This window comes from Vicugna pacos, chromosome 5, assembly GCF_048564905.1.
Source record: "Vicugna pacos chromosome 5, VicPac4, whole genome shotgun sequence".
Classification (NCBI taxonomy): domain Eukaryota; kingdom Metazoa; phylum Chordata; class Mammalia; order Artiodactyla; family Camelidae; genus Vicugna; species Vicugna pacos.
Genome location: NC_132991.1, coordinates 91166960 through 91188663, shown reverse-complemented (window position 1 = coordinate 91188663; position 21704 = coordinate 91166960). Strand labels below are relative to the sequence as shown.

The 21704-nt window shown below is 48.1% G+C and overlaps 1 protein-coding gene across 5 annotated transcripts in view; it reads right to left on the bottom strand.

The window, feature by feature from the left end:
- The window catches only part of TRPM8 (transient receptor potential cation channel subfamily M member 8), a 74736-nt gene that overhangs the window by 17249 nt on the left and 35783 nt on the right, over positions 1–21704 (bottom strand). For 4 of the 5 annotated variants that reach the window (XR_012072400.1, XM_072960658.1, XM_072960660.1 and 1 more), the window contains exons 2-7: positions 21470–21622; positions 13746–13837; positions 12381–12522; positions 11157–11328; positions 8892–9069; positions 136–326 (exon numbers count right to left, since the gene is read on the bottom strand). Coding sequence is in view for 4 of the 5 variants with exons in the window: in XM_072960658.1 (XP_072816759.1) it covers positions 136–326; positions 8892–9069; positions 11157–11328; positions 12381–12522; positions 13746–13837; positions 21470–21622 (928 nt within the window). In the remaining variant the exon portion in view is untranslated. The remainder of the gene's footprint in view (positions 1–135; positions 327–8891; positions 9070–11156; positions 11329–12380; positions 12523–13745; positions 13838–21469; positions 21623–21704) is intronic. The other variant, XM_006209134.4, reaches the window with a different exon arrangement.

The following is a 21704-nucleotide window of genomic DNA, read 5'->3' as shown; positions in this document are numbered from 1 at the left end:
TGGGGAGACCTGATGCCTGATCTTTGCAGAGAGACACCTGTGAGGGGTGGAATGACTGAATAAGCCCCTCTGTTGAGGCAGGACCCCGAAATTAACCGCCGCCTCGGAGCCCGAGCAAACGGATAAGCCACTCACAGCAGGCGGAGGACTCCACGCCCCGGTCTTGGCAGCAGCAGCCGAAGCACTTCTTGACCACCATGTAGAAGTAGGCGAGGACCACGAAGGGGAAGGGGACGTTGAGGCGGCTGCAGTACTCCTTCACCAGGAAGTACCTCTGGAACTTCCACACCTGGTCGTTGTTCTCCTGCACGGTGCCCACGGTGTAGCTGGCGGGAGGGGGAGAAGGGCAGGGCTCAGCCTCCCACGGCCCGGCCCGGCCCGGCACTGCCGAACACGGCAAATGCTGATATTAAGGGGCGTAGAATCCACGCTGGAATCGGGGCCAGAACAACTCGGCCCTTCCGCTGGGCCATAACTGGGTCTGGCTTTTGTTTTTCATTTGTTTGGGTTTGTTTTTTTTTAATCACAAAAAAATGTCCAAGGAACTTTAAAATTATTTCTATTTCAAGACCTTTCAAGGATTCTCTTTCTCTGCTAGTCCGTTGTTGCATTAATTGTAAACAATCCGGGAAAGCAATTTGTTAATATTTATCGAGGGCCTTAAAAATATTTATCCCTGTGACCCATTGATTTTACTTCTGGAAATCTAACCTAAGAACAAAGGGATATTGAGAAAAGAAAATACGTGAATAGACACACACACACACGGCTGTCTGCCACAGCCCTGCGTGTCCTAGCGGCCCCCACCTTCCATCCAGCAAAATGGAGCAATCGAACCGTTCAGCACCAAGAAAACGTACCACGAGTTACGGTTAATCAACATGATTCCATTACGCAGCCATTAAAAGTTATGTTTATGACTGATTTTAATCCTTTCGTAAAATGCTTATACATGAGCGAAAATAATGAGGCTCAAACTTGTATATACAACGTAACCTCACCATGTAAACCACGGTTCACAGGGAGAAACAGATCCTCGAAACAAAGAATTAGAAACATGTCCACTTACCGGGAAACTGTCTAATTATACCCCTGATTTATCTGTTTACAAGTTAAACCAAGACTATAAACTAGCTAACACTTGTTACACACCAGACGCTGTTCTAAGCAGTCTCGTTATATTAGTGGATTTGAATACAGACAACTCTCTAACATGTTAAGTGTCATCACCATGTATGAGCAGGTCAGGAAACTGAGGTACAGCAGAGGGAGGCAAATTATCCGAATTCCCCAACGGGAAAGTGGCGAAGTCAGAATTCGGACCCTGCAATCCAGCCCAGTGCCTGTTTGCTCCGTCACTAGGTGACGGCGCCTCAGGGGGCGGAGCGTGAGCGTTTGGATCTGCATGCTCCATTTCAGAAGAATCTGGTTGGATCACTTAGTAAAAGACACCTGTGAGGCACTTTACCATTTGTTAAAGTTCAACCACCCGAGACACTTTCATTGCTGACACCAAATCACTCTTTCAAGAGCCAAAGAGGCAGCAACGAACTCCCTATAAGCTCCTTATAAGTCACTTATAAGCAAATGTTGGTGGCGGATGGATTAAATTCTCCAAATGCTGGTGAAAACATCAAAGCCAAAGCGGAGTGAGGCGAGCAGGCAGGGCACGGGGCACGTCTGCTGCGACTCCCCGCTCTCGCCCCTCGCCACATTACAGCTAAGACGTCAACGCCTTCAGCCTGGAGAAGGCCACACAGAAGCAAAGCCCTGACCTACACTGACCGTGGCTGCGGCTTTGCTTACGAGCCGGGCTCTGCTCATCTCGGAGTTTACTGGGACCAGACGCCTCTGAGCCCCACTCCCGTCCCGGGCTCTGCGTGGGGCGGGCCTTCACGGTGTGTGCTTGCTACGGGGAGGAGCTGTGGCTTACTGAGCATCTGCTGCTACACTAGGCGTGCAGCACAGCCTCTTGACTGATCCATGTGTCAACTCTACGTGGTAGAATTTTTAGGTGAAAAGCAGACAGGACTGTGATGCATTGAGTGCAGCACGCTGGCGCTGGCAGTGAGCCTGGCGTTTCTTCCAAATGTAGGTCAGGTTGCTTTGAGGCTAATATCAAGCACCATGATCTGTCCTCACTAGTCCCCGCGGATGCTGTGTGTGCAAAGGGCACTGCAGGCTTCTGTCACTGCAACAGGGTAGGACAGCGGGCAGGCCCGGACAAATGAAGTCCCGGCGCAGACCCGGCCAGGAATCACGGTTTACTATGTACTTTTTGCCAGAATAAGTATCACCATTCAAAGGAGTCCCTGGGAGCATCTTAAAATCACACATACTTACCCAGAAATGGATTCTGCTGACTGCTCTTTCCAATGCCCCAAACTCAAACACACACACAAACTGCATCCATTTTAATACATCCACTGTTGTTTTCTGAGGTTTTAGCCAAAAGGAAGCAGTAACTCCCACTGAAGGGAGAACACCTGGGGTGCTTCGAGCTGGGGAAGGGGTTTTCTCCTCCCTTCCTTGGGAGCTTCCAGTGGGACCACGGCCGAGAAGGGTCCCACTGGGAAGAGATGTGCATGTTGGCTTAACTGGCCACTTAGAGGTCTTGAAAAGCAGCTTAAGTCTTCCAGGGCATCTAGAAAAGGAATTGGCAAACTGTGACCTGGGGGCCAAATCCAACCCCAAACCTTCCAAATTGTTCTTTTTCTCTAGAGTCAGTTTCAAATTTAGCCAACGAGACCATGAGGTTCCCCAGGGAAGGCTGACCGCTGGGCACTGCTTCAGACTGCTTTAATTGTTTGCTAAAATTAGTTTTATATCCTTCAGACATTGTTTTCCATTTCTGTAGCGGAGAGGCTGAGTTCTGGGGCCAGCACATCCACACCCGCCTCAGCCAGCCCCAGCGTCCAGAGTAGCTCAGAGACCACCTCTCGCGTCCAGGCTCCCACCCACCCAGCTCTGATGGTCTTCAGTCTCCCTGCCAACCACCGGCCATCGGCCATGTTCCTGAGAGGAATTCTGCAAGGTTCCCTTTGCAGCTACATCTCCCGTGGTCCTTGTGCCCTCCGCCACCTAGCAGGCAGGAGCTCGGTGGGGACAGCTAAGCTCTGTCCCCTAAGAACACTGAATGTCTCAGTTGAACAGGGGAGGAGGCGGGAGCTTCACAGAGACACAGACTCTGACATTCACCGACACTGAAAACGTTACCAAGAGATGACAAACGTTAAGGACTCAGACTGCTTCATACGTAGACAAAATTCAGTAGTGCGTTTAAAGAGTAATGGGCCTGACCGAAGAACAGAAGGACGACTGAAAATTCAGGTCATTTCTATAATTCATCATTTTCATAATACATCATAGATCAAAAGGAGAAACACCGTTGCAATTGTTGCTAGGAAGTCTCCTGGCAACCTGCAACATCCACTTCTGATTAGAAGAAAAAAAGAAAAAGAAGAAGAAAGGAGCCCTAATAAATAAGGGACAGAAGGAAACTTTCCAGACGTGATAAAAGGAAAAGAGAGAGAAGAATTCAGCAGGGAGACTCAGTCCAAAATAAGTAAGCAGCGCTCCGTAGCCTGCCTACATATCAAGAAGCTGTTATTGAAAAAACATAATGGAAAAAATACCTCGTTCACAACCACAAATGGCTGGGGGAAAAAATGTAACAAAAGACCAGCCAGATGCATGTGAATAAAGTCATAAAACTTTACTGACAAAATATATGCATTTGAATAAATAGGGAACCACACCATTTTTTTCCTGGATGGTGATATGCTCTTGTTTTTAAAAATGTCAGCTTCCCCGAAATGATTTTATAAAGGTAACATCAGCACAATAAAATTCACTTAAAAAAATTTTTGGAAGAGGAAAGAGAAAAGGCTTTCAGAAGATGAGCCCGAGGTTCCTCCATATGATTAAATGTACAAGAAAAGCCAGGAAATTTCTGAATAAGAAAAATGAGGGGCACGTGTACAACAGATGTTAACATGATAAAAGAAAAAAGTCAGAAATTAAAGCCATTTGGTCATAAAAACCAAAACAGAAAGACTGATCCACAGAACAGAGTGGAAGGCCTGCAAAAAATTCACACACAAAAAAAGTAGATGCTAAGACAACAGCAGAATTTCAGAAAAAACTGAAATACAAGAAACTTGCCACCTAGATGGCAATCAGGTAAACCCCTCCTCCAGGCTATTCACAGATTTCATGTTTTTCCACCTGCCATTTCTTCCCCGACACGCCAGCGATATCCAGCCAGGACCTCCCCGGGACCCCTCGCGACCCTGACTTTTGTACCCACGCAGCGCCCCAGCAGGCATGTTAACTCGTCCTGCACATGCTGGTTCCTCTGGCTCCACAACATCAAAACACGCAGGTACAAAGCTAACAGCAAGTGACAGCCAGCGATCTCACTGCACTGATTTTTGAAATGCTAAGTGTTTAGTATGTTTCTGTCAAAGTAACACAGCTAAGATTGTGCCATTCACCTGGGTAAAGACCCGTGAAATCTCCCTTCACCTGCAGGGAAAGGTCCAAATTCCTTAACACGGCACGAAAGACACTCCATCACGCAGCCCCTGCCTGCCTGCCCCTCAGGGGCTGGTTCTCCCCGGACAAGCTTCACCTCCTGTTTCTCCCTCTCCAACCAACACTCGCGGGGTCCTCCAAGCAAACGTCTCCTCCACTCACTGCTGCCCACCCCGAATATCAATTGATAACCCCCACCCTGTGCACCGCAGTCCTCTGTAAACAGCCCTTCCGTGCTGCTGTGCTGCTGTGTTATACACCTGTGTCTACATGCCCAGCTCCTCCCTTGGACAGCGGAGGCTTTAACCTCTCTCCGCCTCCATCTCCTTGTTTATAAATGATTATAAAGCCAATTACAATTTTATAATTATAAAAATAATTAATAATCCAATGAGGCAGTGCATGCAGAGCACGTGGATGCATCTAGCATGGAGAAGTCTCCGTAACTATTAGCTGTTGTTATTGTTACAATGATCTGCTTTCTTTTTCTTCTTTTCACCTCATTTCAGTAGCCTCCCTGGGGCTGTCGAAGTCATGCCCAGACGCTTCGTCTGCACCAGGTGATTATGTTCTTTTTTTGTACTTTTCTACATGTTCGTAATGAACATATATTATTCCTAAGATTTTAAAAGCTGTTTTGTTCTTAGAAACTATCGTAGATCAGAGCACGCCTGATGAGTCCTTTTCAGCAGAAACGCCTCGGGTGGAGTCATCCCCAGGACACGGTGCCTGTAAGCATCGCAGCTCCGTGTTAAGACATCCCTGAGTCACCTACGGACCTTAAGTTCACCTCATACCTCTGAGGAGCCACACAGGGCTTGTGATGGATGGTTTTAGTGCAGAATATTCACAGATGTTTACATCCACTTCCCTTCCCCGCTGAATGCCATCTAGAGAGCATTCCAGGACCACTTTAAACCCCCAAGTGTCCATTTACACCACAGCTCGTAATGCACCATCGTGTACGGTTAAGCTCTTACGTGAACATTCTGATGCGGAGCCAGACGGGGTCACAGCCTGGTGCTGTCGGTGCGGAGTGGGCCCAGAGCAACCATCACAAGCATCAGAAACAGTGTTCGGACAAGTTAGCCCCAGGACGGCAAGGGGGCCCATCTGGCTGCTCTCAAGTTCTCAGATCGGTATTAACAAAGAAAAGCCCTCTGGTTTAGGCTAAGACAAACCCAGGAGGCCCCCCAAGGGAAGGGGAGTCCCCCGGTCGTCACCCTTAAGCACTGAATGGGGCAACCGCGGGATGTGGTCCAATAGCTCGGGCCTCGTGGGGAAGAGACTCAAGTTCAAGCCTCGAGTGGACGCAGGCAAGCTGGCCGGCAGAGTGGCCAGGGCCACGGGGGCTGAGCTGCCCGACTTTCACTTCCTCAACCTGAAAATATCAGGCCCACCTCCAGGGCCTTTCGGCTCCAAATTCTGTCCTTTTATGACCATTATGCGGATAATGAATTACAAACATGATACCATCCTCAAAAATGGCTTTGGTGAGCAGCACACAGCACAGACTCAGGAAGGCTCTGAGCAATATTCCACGCGGCCTCCGGAGATGCACTGAATCAGTGGAGCTCAAAGGTCACGGTGCTGGGAGCTGTCAGCCCTTTTGTTTAACTTTTGTAGGAATTATGCTAGTGGTCGGTTTTTACAGGGACCATCCAGTGCTCAATGTAAAGATGACAGGACATGTCATCACTGCAAAATAGGACCCCAAACCCTCTTGTGTCCTCCCCACTCTTGCTTCACATTTGGGAATTGGTCCTCCGTTTCCTGCCTTCGCGTGGATACACAACCACCCATCTCTGCCACCTCTCTCTGCAAGCTCGGACTTGGGTCCAGCTCCCCATAAGCAATACAGGCATCTGGATTCCTGAGTCCTCCCCTAGCCAAGTTTTAGGGGCAGTGATGGGGGAGGGACTGCATATCCCCACTTTAAGGCCAGGTGGGCCCAATGGCCACAGGGTGTCTCAGTGGCCCAGGCACCTGGCACAGAACAGATGTTTTCATCTACGTGATGAACCCCTTGCTGGTCTGACACTCACCACTGACACTTCTCAGTGAATAACATATCAGGAAGCCAAGCTCTGACCCGATAGCTGAATACTGAACTAAAATTGGGGAGAATCTGTTTTTTTCATTCATCGAATAAACCCATGAAGGGCCAGATGCTGAGTCAGGCACAATCTGCATCCTCCAGGGCTTACAGTCTGGCAGGAGAGAAGGCTGTCGCTGTGCAGGGGGCCCACGGAGTCTCTACGCCCAGTGGGGAGGGCCCAAGGGACCACTCGGGTAAAGGATGCTGCCGGGCTCCATAGAGAGCAAGCAGGAATGGGAAGGAGATGGTCAAGATGCAACAGGTAACGCCGACAGAGGGATGACATTTGCAAAAGCATCAGGTGTGACAGATCAGCCCGTTTAGGGATGGACAGCTGGGATGCCTGCCAGGGACAGATAGCAGGGTGAACCCTGAAGGCATTTTCAAAGGCCAGGTCATGGATGGCCTTGGGAGGAAGCTGAGGAGGCTGGAATTTACTCTGAACACTAGTGGGAAATACTGAAATCCTTCCAGAATTCTAAGTGGGGAAGTGACATTTTAGAAGCAGTACTGCAAGCACAGAGTAGAAGCTGGACTGGAGGAGGACATCCCAGTACACCTGGACCAGATGACCATTCTTTGCTCAGCCTCTTGGAAGGGTGATGTCCCCAGAGGCAGGTGTCCCCCAACCCAGGCACACTCAAAGGGAGGCCACTGACCAACAAAGACAGATAGCCCCCCTCTACAACCCTTGTACCCCTCAGGGCTCTTTGTGACAAGTACCTTCCTATTTTTCTTCCAAATTATCAAATACATGATCATTATGATAAGTGAAATATATATGTGATTTTCTTACTTTCTTATATTTTTATTGTCAGAAAACAAGATTATGCTATGAAAAATAAGTCTGCACTATGCTTTTGGTATTTAACAAAATATCATCCTTCCACGTCAATAAATATAGGTCTCACTTTTTCTTTTTAAGGGCTGCATACTATTCCTTAGTCCCCATACAATACTCTTTGTTTTGCCATCCCCCACATTGATAGGCATCAAAGAATAACCTAAGAAAGGGATTTGTATCTATATCTTTAGGGAAGATTTCCAGACAGATGTGAAGGAGTTGACCCAAAACTTTGAGTATTTTTTAATAGCTATTTTCAGATCACTTTCCAAAGAGTTAGGGACCATTCCTGTTCCCAGCAGCAACACCCACTTCCCAGCATCCTCCCCAGCACTTCCCGGAATGTGTGTTCACCTGACGGATCCTAAGCCAGCACGTGATCATCGCTGGTTTCACCTGACCTTTGCTGCCCACGAGGTGGAGCCCCTTTCTCGAGGACGACTGGCCATGTGAATCCCTCTGACTTGCATTTCCTCTGCCAATTTTCCACTGGGTCATCTTTCTCTTACCAATTTGCAGGGGCTCTTTCTGTGTTAGGACTTAGAAGTCTTTGCTACCATCTGCTAACATCACCCCTCCAGGCTGTCCTTTATCCTGTGACTCTGCCTGAGGTATCTTGTACCTGAAGCACCTGTTTAACGAAATCAAACGTGTTTGTCTCGTCTTGCCTAGTTTCTCAGTCTCCGGTTTCAAGTACTCTTTTTTTTTTTTCACTCCAAGGTTTAACAAACAATTTTTTAATTTATATTTTGTTTTTAAACTGTCTGTCTGTGTCTGAATTCATGGACCCAATATAACCACCTATCTTATAGCAACAACATAAAACTAAGGTACCCCCACCGTAACCACCACGTGGGACCCTCTGAAACCTTCCTAAGAAAGACAAAGGGAAAAGACAGACGTAAGTGTATTAAGGAGAATGGCCAAGGGCAATGAAAGTGCTCTGGAGTCACCTCCATGTCCTCCCTCCAGCCTCACTAGCCGTGAGTCCCAGAGGAGAGTCACTCTCCTGACTCTGCGCTTTTGCTTTATATTTAAACTAAACATTTTAAAGCAGCAACTTACTAAAGGCTGAGAATCCACCCCACTGAGTCCACAGAAAACGAGAACTCAGGATGAGCTAACTGCGGTCAACAGCATGCCCACGTGGTGGCCTTTGGGGGAGACTGGTAAACGGATGCTAAACAGACAGTCTGAACATCCTGGAGGGGGTCACAGGCTCGTCTCTGGTGTCAAAGAAACTTACGCTACAGCTGATAGTGACACGCTGTATTTTTAAGATAGTCCCTTCAAGGCCCCTCCCACGCCAGACCACCAGCCCCCCGCAGACCTCCACCACAAGCTCCTCAAGGAGGACCCTCTGCCACTTTGCTCCCGGGGCCGGGCATGGCGTGGTCCCCGGTGAGCGCGTACCCGAACATGGCGACCAGCAGGTTGACCAGCAGGATGTTGGTGGAGAGCATGTAGATGCACACCAGGGGGATGGTGATCCACTCGGGGAACCGGGGCAGGTTGTGCTCATCCAGCTCCACGCACAGCGGCTTGGACTCGTTCCCCGTGAAGGTGCAGTGGGAAAAGTCGTACGTGGTACCTGAGGATGCAGAAACCGAAAGGCAGAGTGAGGACCCCCTGGCGGGGATGACTGTGCTGTCTGCCGGGCCCTGTGCTAAGGCTCTGCCCAAACAAAGGGTAAGACTCAGGGTCACATGTCCATCCACTTGGTGTGTATTTATAAGCCACAGACATCACTGGGATTGAAGATAAAAGGAAGGGCAAGCGCAACATGGTCTTTGCCTTCGGGGAGCTTGCAACCTCTTCAGGTAGGCAGATGATCAACCACCCAAGATGACCATTTCAGCCCCTGGGAAGTGCTGAGGAGGACTGTACAGCACGCTCTGTGGGGACAAACTGAAACAGCTTATCCGCGAACAGCTTTTGCAAGAAGGAAGTGTCTCTGAACTGAGGACAGAAGACTGAGTAGGAGCCAATTACATGAATGGGGAGAGATGGGTGCCCAGGCATCCAGACAGGAAACTGCACATGCAAAGGCCCTGTGGTAGTGGAACTGAAAAGGTAGAAATGAGAGAACAGGATGTGCAGTGACCAGACATGTTAACATTTTTATCTTTGCACTAAAGGCCACAGCACACAGAGGAACGACACATCAGATTCCCTTTTTTCAAGGATCACTCTGTCTGTGGCACACATTACAGGGAGCCAGAGGAAAACATGAGGAGGTTAAGACTAAGAGCCATGCGGACAGACAACAAGGATGGCTTGGGTTAGTGTTGGTGGAGATGGTAAAAAGTGGCTGGGTCTCAGAAACATTCAGGAGATAAAATCAACAACAATAGTTGATGAGCTGATGGGGGATGAAATTATAGGAGGTGTCAAGGACGTGACATCTTAGCTTCTGATCTGCATATCTGTGTGACTGGCAGTGACAGACTCTAGAATGGGAGCCTTGGAGAAAGTCTGAGTCTGGAAGGTAGGCTGGAGAGGCGCGTCTGAGAAACCTCAGGAAAGGCAGTGGGTGTAAGAATCTGGTCCTCTAAGAATTGCTCTGGGCTAGAGGTCCTCGTCTGAGCATGTGAGTGAGGTCTTGTTTTACCAAGTTGCATCCCAGGGCCACACATGTGGCTGGATCAGGATTTGAACCCCGCCTGTCATGTGCTAAGTTCCCATGAACTGCTTCCCACGGGACTAAAAGCACCACTGTGTACGGCTGTCATGAGGACCAACGCACTCACTTATGTAAAATGGCGAGTACAGTGTGCAGCAGGGGGCTAAAGAGAATAGCAAGGTGCCTTGCCATCGCTGTCTGGAAAAGAGCTGTTTCTAAGGCCTTGGAAAAGGCTGCAACGGAAGAGGCCAGAAAGACCACGTGAGGCCACGAAGATAATCGAGAAAGCACCAGGGAGCTGAGAAACGCGAGCCAAGGGCTGGGCAAGTCGGGGTCATTTTCTCCTGGCAAGACAGAACACGACGAGCCCAGGCCACTGTCAGCACCACAGAGATGCTCTAGACAGTTTATTCAAAACACACGCCAAGGTTGGGGAGGGTCTAGCTCAGCGGCAGAGCGCATGCTTAGCATCGAGGAGGCCCTGAGTTCAATCCCCAGCACCTCCATTAAACACACACACACACACACACACACATCAGTCTCCACGTGTCCCATGCTTTCCTTGTGTGAACTGGGTGTGGCCAAATTAGTGCCATCTGTGCCGCCATTCACCTGTCACCGAAAGATCGTGGCACACACATTTGAATTCCAGGTTCCAGTGCAAGTTTTTCAGTATTGCACTTTTTGAAATAAATGGGCGCCCAGTCCCTGTCTTGTATATGGGAGACAGCTCACAACATTGGTTTCTAGACCAGTGAGGCTTCTTGCTGTCTTTGGCCATGCTGCTGTTGGAAATATGAGAAATACTATTTTTAAGAAGGTTTAGAAACTATGGGCTGAAATGTCGGGCACATGTTTGCAAGGCGGACAGAGAATTCTGCTCAGAAGAGAGAAAAGGTTCTGAGGGTTACTGCCCACTCCAGGTGTCAGCCTGACTCCAGCCACGTGTGCCTAAGACGGACCCAAGAGTCAGAGCGGGGAGCCCTGCAGGCCGGTTCTGACAACAGCTGCCTCCTCCCAGCTGTCCCCCCACCTCCAGGCCAGGTCAGGCTCACCGTCCACATCGCTGGGCACTTGGCCGAACATGGCCAGGTAGGGCTCGTAGATGACCGAGCGGAAGATCCACCTCCAGCGATGCTCGTTCTGCCTGAGGATCCCTTGCCGGGCCACCCCGAAGGCCACCATCCACACCGCAAAGAGGAACAGGAAGAAGAACACGTCGATCAGCTGTCTCGGGAGAACGGGAGGACCGCGTCAGGACCGCGCCAGGGAGGCCGGTCCGCTCAGCTGACCGAGCGAAAGGGCAGAAGCTCCAGGGCCCCGGGAACTTGCCACCCAAAATTGGCTCACTCAGGCTTTATACATGGCCATCATCACCTCTGCATCTCAGAACAGCTGCGTCCCAGCATTAAAACTGATGGATGCATTTTTGCCTGCAGGTCCCCAAACCAGCTCAGCAGCAGAAACTTTCTGAATGAGACCAGCCAGAGGGCAGAAGAGGGTCCCAACTCTGGAGTCCCTGCTCCCCTACCACTTACATTCTGTAGACCCCCGAAGTTAATTTTTTAAGGAAATAAAAGTTCTCCTTATTAGACAAGAATGCACAGTTTCATCTTTTTTTAATGTTTTGCACACATAGCATGACTTCATGGTGACTAGATACCCCAGATATGCTTTGAGTTAAAACCACAAACTCCAAGAACCTCAGTGCTGGAAAGGAACCTCCAGATGAGCTCATCCAACACCCATCTGATTTAAAGCCGGAAGCGCAGGAGGCTTGAGTCATGCGGAAAACAAGCTGAGGGAAGCAACAGCTTCGGTATGTAATTATCTCCCGGTTCTAGGTCCCCGTGAAGCGGGTCTGGTGGTACTCTCCCGAAGGCTTTATCACAGGGCTGTAAGGTAAAGTTCCAGTCCTGGCTATGCTTCCAACTCACTGCATACATACTAACCTCCTTGAATCCCACTGCCCACATCTGTAAAATGGGTATAAAAGTCCGTATGTAGCCTCAGCTGTTAGTGAAAGCACTTGGTAAAGTGTAAAATCTAACCAGGTATCTTAATCAGCAATGCAACTGAATCATGCCGATGGCTCCTAACAGTTATCTTCTGTTAAATTGTAACTGGAAGAGTGCCTGATGAAAAGCCATCAAAGAAAGCAAACCTTACTGATTGTGAAATGCAGTTGTCCCTCTGTGGGCAAAATCCTCCTCTCAGCAGGTAAAGGAACCCTGGGCGCGGCCAGAAGGAGGACAGCCACCAGTGTTCTCCATTCTTACCATTCTCTGCAACATTATAATCTTGGGTCCTAGGTTTCTGCTGACAGTGAAGATGTGGACCAGCCTGAGCGTGAATATGATATAATCCAGGCAAAAGATCACTCGCCCGGAGTACAAAGAGGTTTTGTGAGAGGAGTGGAGCCTGTGGGAAGAGGGGGGACAGGTTTTGTAAGATCCTGACAAAGTAATTCAAAGTTTTGCTTTTAAAAATAATCAAAGGTGACGAAATAGCCCCAAACCCGGGGACTGAAAGTAAGTGGGAACTGGCCAGGGGCTGCACCTTCCCGTCAGCTGCTAGAGACAAGGCCATGACTTCTGCGCTTCTGGACTCCAGGACAGGCGAGGACATCACCCGAACCAGCGTTTTTGAGACTCCCAACACTTTAGTTGTTCCTCTTAAATACGACCGCAGAACCCAGCCCCTTCCTCACTAGCTTCCCGGCTCACACGACTCCTACAATGACCCCACCCCCTTGGGTCTTGACCCTGCAGGTTCTCCCTAATGAAACTTACCTCATTTGCACCAGACCATCCAATTAGCTAACCGCCTACCAGCGTGTTCACTGAAAGCCCTATGAGCTTTTAACTGGAATGCTCTAGAAATCATGTCCAACCAATTGTGATTCAGATGCTAGGCCTTTAACCGAAGCAGAAAGGGACATTCCTAGAAGAGGAGACTGAGCTCTGAGCCCGCTCACATTGGGCGGCCAGCACTCACTGCAAGCCCTCGCCTTCTGGGCAGGTGTAACCATGAACAGTCAGGTTTCTCTGCTCCAGCAGAACCGCGAGCTCTCCCCCGAGGCTACGTGGGGGCGGAAGGCCCGGAGGCAGCGGGCCTGGGGAAGGGGAGCCATGGTTTGGGCGCACCCCAACTTCTCTACCATGTGGAGTGCACATTGCTTTTTGCCTTCAACCATCGTTTCCAACTGATTTTTCTAATTCCACGCTCCAGCTCAGGGATTGAGGAAATCTTCTTGTAACTGGAAGGACAGACTCTGGAACCAACATTCAAGCTGGAGTTAAGCGCATGTGGGAAGATTATACGGCCCAAAATGAAGACACTGTGCAACGTGTAACATCTTCCTTGTTCTCCACAACCCTCAATCACTAACGATCTCTCCCTCAATTCTATAAGCGCAAAAAGAAAAATTCTGAAGAACCCTTTTTCAGCTACAGGCCACCAGGAGTGGGGAAGAGAGGAGACACAATTTCATGCCAACCAAGCTGTCTCTAAAACGCAGACCATGGGCATTTGTAATGATCCCCAACTGGGGTTGGGGGGCCTTAAGATGCCTTTCCTTCATCTCTTCACCCAAGAGAATCCAAAAACACCTGGAACTTGGAAAAGTGGTGAGGACTACTCACCGAAACACAATTCCAGCTATGAAGTAGAAGAGTCCAAGCGTGTCCATGACGTTCCACAGGTCGGTAAAGTAACTCACCCCGTTCACGTACCACTGCAGTGCAGACAGGGATGGAGAGAGGGCACAGCAGCTCAGAAACTTCCACTGCTTCCAGATTTATTAGTCTTCACCCATTTTTTTTCCAGATCCTTTTTGAGCCAACAATGTAAGCCCTACGACACAGCCCATGTCATTCCAAGGGGATAGGGAAGTAGGCTGCATGCCTGCTGCTCTGTTATTCATGTGTTGCTAACAAAGTTGAGAGAAAAAAAAAGAAACTCATGCATCCCATCCTTCTGTTCTTTAAAGATGAACCTGCAGAGACCGAGCACAACCTGTGTGGGCAAACATGGAACCCCTGGTGACCATGTAGAGTGGTGTAGGTTGTGCACTGCACAACTCTAGAGGGTGTTACTCATACCGTGCTCATCATGGATTTGCATGTTTATTGTAAAAATTGTCTGACACATGGAGGTAAAACATCTGGATAGAAGAAACTTTTTTTAAGTTTCAAAGACATCTTTTTTTTTTTCTTGCACCCAGGTGCTATGTGTGGCACCTATGAGGACAGATGTGGTCACAGAAATGACTGACGGGAACAGTGTGTCTCAATGATCCTTTTCTCATGATTTGTAGATATCAGTCATAATTTCTCAGAAGAAAGCAGGTCAGGAAAACACTGAGATGAAGAGAGCAGGACAGATTATTCATTAGAACTGCACCTGGACAGCCTCCCTGGCAATCCACATACGGGGTGTAAGAGATTCCAGGGTGGTCATCTAAACTTGTCATTTGTCCATCCATTCAAAACATACTGACTGAGAGCCCACGGGGTTCCACACACCGGTGCTGGGCTCCTGGGACACAGAGACCTCAGACTGGGTGCAACGTTGTCTCTCAAGGAATCCACTGGCCCACAGGAAAGACAGGCATTAAACACATTTAAAATGAAGCATAAAGGTTGAGGGGAGGTGAGACCGAAGGTCCAAGTGAGCCCAGCTAAGGGAGCCACCAGACTGCCCTGGGAAAGGCAGGGAAACAACAGCACAGAAGTGTCATCAGAGGAACACGGTACTTTTCAGCTCTGCTAAATGAACTCGCCAGTGTGGGTCCATCTGAGACTCAGATACTGTTTTTCCTATTCTGCACCTGAAACCAAGGCCTGGGAGAAAGAAGCAAAAGAGCCTTCTCAAAGGCAGAAAGCCAGCAAGTGGCAGGTCTCTGGGTTCTGAAATGTGGTTTCCTCTCTCTAGCATCACCCTGTTCTTTAGGCCCCGCAGAGATTCCAGTCTCAGACTTACGAGGGATATAGGAAACATTATCAGTTTCTCAAGAAACGTTTGCTTGCACTTATTTATAAATGCAAATAGCAGTTTCAGTGGACGAGGCGGGTGAGGGCATAATGAAATCAAGCACCGGGGGAACATTAAATTAACCCAGGTGGGAGCAGCCCGCTTTGACCACGTCCCGCTATGGGATGGCTGACCTCATGGGCTCAGAAATGGAATCAGGCTCTGTAACGATGCATGGGGGTGGTCCCAGTGACACGGATCCCCACCCACCAAGGACCCTGCACAAGATGAGGATGGTTGGGACAGGCTCTACCTGCCTCCCGCTTCCCTCTTTGAAACCCTGGTCTGAGAGGCAGGTAGGCTCAGGGCAACGGGGCAGCCCCAGCTGGGCTCAGCCTCAGGTTGTGTGACAGGAGGAACCCTAAGTAGATCAGTTCTGGGGCTCAGAGGCACCGTCACAGTAAGATGACATTCTTAAAAAGGAATAGCGATGTATTACATTGATTGATTTGCGTATGTTGAACCACCCTTGTGTCCCGGGGATGAACCCCACTTGATCACGATGTATAATCTTTCTTACGTGCTGTTAGATTCTATTTGCTAATATTTTGGTGAGGATTTTTGCATCTGTGTTCATCAGTGATATTGGTCTGTAATTCTCTTTTTTGGTAGTGTCTTTGCCTGGTTTTGGTATCAGGGTGATGGAATGAGTTTGGGAGTATTCCCCCCTTTTCAATCTTCTGGAAGAGTTTGAGAAGGACTGGTATGATTCCTTCTTTGTATGTTTGGTAGAATTCCCTGGTGAAGCCGTCTAGTCCTGGACTTTTACTTGTAGGGAGGTTTTTTATTGCTAATTCGATTTCATTTCTAGTGATCGGTTTGGTCAACAAGAGAAAGGACAAAAACCACATGATCATCTCAATAGATGTAGAAAAAGCATTTGATAAAATTCAACATCCATTTATGATAAAAACTCTCACTAAAGTGGGTATAGAGGGAACATATCTCAACATAATAAAAGCTATATATGACAAACCTACAGCCAGCACAGTACTCAATGGTGAAAAACTCAAAAGCTTCCCACTAAAATCTGGGACAAGACAAGGCTGCCCACTATCACCACTCCTATTCAACATAGTCTTGGAAGTCCTAGCCACAGCAATCAGACAAGAGAGAGAAATAAAAGGGATCCAAATTGGGAAAGAAGAGGTAAAGGTGTCACTATATGCCAATGACATGTTACTATATATAGAAAACTCTAAAAGGTCCACACAAAAACTACTAGAGCTAATCGAAGAATTCAGCAAGGTAGCAGGTTACAAGATTAACGTATAAAAATCACTTGTATTTCTTTACACTAGCAATGAATCAACAGGAAAAAAAAGGTAAAGAAACAATCCCCTTTAAAACAGCACCCAAAGTAATAAAATATCTAGGAATAAATTTAACCAAGGAGATGAAAACTTATACATGGAGTACTATAAAACATTGATTAAGGAAATTAAATAAGATTTTAAAAAATGGAAAGATATCCCATGCTCCTGGATTGGAAGAATCAATATTGTTAAAATGGTCACACTGCCCAAGGCAATCTACAGATTTAATGCAATCTCTATCAAATTACCCAGGACATATTTCACACAACTAGAACAAGTCATAATAAAATTTATATGGAACCACGAAAGACCTAGAACTCCCAAAGCATTACTGAAGAAAAAGAAAGAGGCTGGAGGAATAACTCTCCCAAGCTTTAGACAATACTATAGAGCTACAGTAATCAAAACAGCATGGTATTGGTACAAAAACAGACATATAGACCAACAGAACAGAACAGAGAGCCCAGAAATGAACCCACAAACTTTTGGTCAATTAATCTTCGACAAAGGAGGCAAGAACTTGCAATGGAATAAAGACAATCTCTTCAGCAAATGGTGTTGGGAAAACTGGACAGCAGCATGTCAATCAATGAAGCTAGAACACTCCCTTACACCATACACAAAAATCAGCTCAAGATGGATCAAAGACTTAACATGACAAGATACAATAAACCTCCTAGAAGAAAACATAAGCAAAACATTATCTCACAGACATCTCAAAAATGTTCTCCTAGGGCAGTCTACCCAAGCAACAGAAATAAAAGCAAGACTAAACAAATGGGACCTAATGAAACTTACAAGCTTCTGCACAGCAAAGGAAACCAGAAATAAAACAAAACAACAACATACAGAATGGGAGAACATTTTTGCAAAAGATGAAACTGACAAAGGCTTGATCTCCAGAATATATAAGCAGCTCATACGACTTAATAAGAAAAAAAAAACAACCCAATCCAAAAATGGGCAGAAGACCTAAACAAGCAATTCTCTAAGGAAGAATATGAATGATCAATAAACACATGAAAAAATGCTCAATATCACTAATTATCAGAGAAATGCAAATCAAAACTACAATTAGGTATCACCTCACACCAACCAGAATGGCCATCATTCAAAAGTCCACAAATGACAAATGCTGGAGAGGTTGTGGAGAAAAGGGAACCCTCCTACACTGCTGGTGGGAATGCAGGTTGGTGCAACCACTGTGGAAAACAGTATGGAGATTCCTCAAAAGACTAGGAATAGACTTGCCATATGACCCAGGAATCCCACTCCTGGGCATATATCCAGAAGGAACCCTACTTCAAAATGACACCTGCACCCCAATGTTTACAGCTGCACTATTTACAATAGCCAAGACATGGAAACAGCCTAAATGCCCATCGACAGATGACTGGATAAAGAAGACGTGATATATTTATACAATGGAATACTATTCAGCCATAAAAATGATAACATAATGCCATTTGCAGTAACATGGATGTTCCTGGAGAATGTCATTCTAAGTGAAGTAAGCCAGAAAGAGAAAGAAAAATACCATATGAGATCGCTCATATGTGGAATCCAAAAAAATAAATAAATAACATAAATACAAAACAGAAACAGACTCATAGACATAGAATACAAACTTGTGGTTGCCAAGGGGGCAGGGGGTGGGAAAGGGCAGACTGGGAATTCAAAATTTGTAGATACTGACAGGCATATGCAGAACAGATAAACAAGATTATACTGTACAGCACAGGGAAATATATACAAGATCTTGTGGTAGCTCACAGAGGGAAAAAATGTGACAATGAATATATGTATGTTCATGTATAACTGAAAAATTGTCCTCTACACTGGAATTTGACACAACATTGTAAACTGACTATAACTCAATAAAAAAAAGTTTAAAAAATAATAAAAAAGTTTAAAAAAAAAAGGAATAGCGACCTCTTTTCAGAATGGAATGCCAGAGACAGGCTATATTCCTAAAACATCAGGACCACACGTCATCACATCTCTCAGGATTTGGGGATTCAAGGGTTTGACGACTGGATGGGCTCGCCACGGAGGGAAAATGGGACTTCGCTCATTTTAAACAAACATTCACAGTCTGGTTAACAGACCTGGGTTATTCAGCAACTACATTTGCACTTATTGATTGTCTTGGTTAAAAATTCCAATGAATGTAGCAACCTCTGCCCTCAGGGAAGGGAACACAGGGAGACACTGAAGAGCATGTGTTTAACACCCAGACGCAATCGGAAACAGGTAACACCCTGCCTGGTTTTGATTTTCGCTAACAAGTGTGAATGAGGTTAATTAAGACAGTACCAGGCCAGCAGAACTGATTGAGGAAAACAGCCGCACTGGGGATTCCAAAGGCGGCAGTAGGCAGACCTGAAGGGAAACAGCGCCCCCTAGTGTCAGAGTCCTTTAATGACAAGAACCTGCGAGGCCGTGTCTTGCAGACGCACTCACAGACCAAGGACTCAGAGCTGGGCTTCACCCCGCGCTCTAACCTAAGCACAGGCACCTCCCTTACCACCACTTTAACACTCAGGACTGCTGGGCTAAAACGGGCACGTTAAAAGACAGGAGGAAACGCTTGGATGAAGCTCTGAATCCTTATTGTCGTCAGACACCACCCACGATGAAGGGAGAATTGCTGGGGCTCAGCCTGCCCCGTGGCATCACACTCAGGCCCAGGGAGCACCTGGGAAGCACGTAAGCTCACCCGGCTCCCCCACAGCCGCCTCCCTCCCCCGAGGCTCCTGCCCACCGTCCGCTCCCACTCAGTGTCCCTGCTCTGTGTCTCTCTGCAGCAGTGCACCCACTCCACCCGCCCAGGGACCCTCTCTAAGCAAAATGCACCTGTCCTGAGTCTGCCTCCCGCCTGATCTGAATGAGTACTGAGTAGTTAAATGTACATCCGAATTTGAAGGGAGATGTTTGTGACTTAAAGACTAAACTTTACTATCGCAAGTCCCCTCAGCCAACCTCCTGAGATGGAGCAGGACCCTATGGGGCCTTCCCAGGACAGACCCCTCTCAACCTCCATGTCCTCTGTCTGCCTCCTGCCTGTAGAAAAACTTCAGCCAAAGAATAAGTTTAATCAGAGAAATGAGAAAATGCAGAAGCCAAGGAAAGCAGGCAAATTAGACCAAATAAGAATAGTTCAGTCATTAAGCGAAGTCAAGGATCTCCGGTTTCTCCTCAAGGGCTGGAGACACTGAGCCAGATCCTTGGAGCTGTTTTGCAGATACCAGAGCCCCCACCCGGGGGAAGAAGCCAACTGCATGATGACCAGACTGCAACCATGAATAGAAGCTGCTCCATCTTGCACAGTTCTGAGAAGTGGCCTCAAAGAAACGGGAACAAACCCACCCTGGAACTGGAAATTAACTACTTAAAACACCCAAGATGATACTGATCAGACCATCGCATGACTAACCTCAAGACGACTGTCAGAGCTGACTGAGCTGTTCTGCACGTAGCCCCCTCCCTCTGCCGGGGCCCCCCTGAAACTCCCCTTTAAGAGCTCTTGCCCTCTGATCAGCAGGGGCAGGTATTGGCCTCTGGACATGAGTCCACCTTCTCCCCAGGTTGCCGACTTCCTAAATAAAGCAACCTTTCCTTTTTACCAACACTTGTCTCTCGAGTTAGCTTTCAAGCAGCTAGTAGCCAGACCTGAGTTCAGTAACACCCCTGGTCAGTATAAGGCTCGCTCTTCGGTGCTGCCCATGCTGCTCACCTCCTCTCCTTGAAAGCTCCCAGAAGGGACCCTGCCGGTCACCTCTAACTGGCAGAATGTCCTTACGGACAGAGATATTAGCCTGTTTGGTTCCTCGCTGTATCCCCAAGGTCTAGAACACTGCCTGGCATGTACTAGGTGCTCAATAAATATTGGCTGAAAGGAAGAGTGGCTGAATGATGTGCTTGGTGTAAGCCAGGATGACTCTCCGTGCATCTCCACCCAGGCCAAGCCCTGCCCTCCAGAGCAACCCAGGGTAAGTCCTCTCTCTGGACCTCACGCTTCTTTAGATGCCTGGAGGATCCAAATACCATTTGGACTCACACCACAGCTTCTGGAACTTAATGCAACAACAGGGAAGCAGGGTCAGGAACGGGATGAGGGGGGAAATGCTGGGAGCGTGAGTGAGGGGCACCAGGAGCAGGAAGAACATTTTACTTCTTACCAACCATTCCAAGCAGCAGCTGCCAACAGCACCCTCTGCTCAAAAGGATGCCCGAGCCCCTTCCTGCCAGGTTCCTCCCCGACTGCCCAGCTCTGGCCTCACGGCCCCCCTCTTACTCCCGGTCGTGGCAGGGCTCTGGAGTTGAGTCGGGAAGACCCTGCCTCATCAATCGATTTCTTTAAAAAGGATACACACCCCTGCCAGAAACATGGCAACGTCCACTCCTGCGCTAGTCCCCGGGGATCAGATATGAATAAGCAACAAACATCTGAATCAAGCCACTTCCAGGCCACCCAAATCTGGGCAAGAGCAGGGCGTGTGGGAGGAGCTGGAGAAGTGGAAAGAAACTCGCTGGTGGAGCTGACGCCAGATGAGATGGGCGAGGCCACCACAGGGGGAGTCCTGTCCTCGCTGTCCCCTTCGTAACTCCTTGTGGTGGTCCTTTCGCAGGATACGTACGTCAAGTCACTGCGTTGAACACCTTGAACTTACACAGCGCTGGGTGTCAATAATATCTCAGTGAAACTGAACAAATATAACCTCTTACAGTAGGAAAGATGGCGAAGTAAAAGGTCAAAGAAATTAAGTAAGTTACTACCGTGCCGTCTGTTTGCAATTCCTGCTGGCTTTTCCCTCCCCCCCTCCCTCTCTCGCCCTCGCTCTCTCTCTCTCCACTTCTTTGTGCTGGAGACTTATTTCCCCACTGGGCCTCCCCAGTCCACAGAGGACGAGAGGTCTGCTGGCCTCTCAGACGAGATGGGACTCAGGGTTTCCCCCTCCAGTGAGACAAAGCCCTCCAACCCCACCCTTCCATCCTCTCCCTCTGCAAACGCTCACCTGCGAGGGCCATCTTTTTCTCTCTGATGTGCCTCTGCAAGGCGGCCAACCACGCTGGGAGTGGAGCAAAGGGACCCTGACCCCATGGGCCTGGGGGGAACACGCGGGACTTGGAGCAGCGCTGGTTCCCATGACAACAGAACTCAGAAGTGCCTAATTTAAAGGTTCTTGGTTAACTTTCTCGAGATGGCCTGGGCCCGTTCCTGTTTTAAGTGTTGGCTCTCCTTCATCTTTC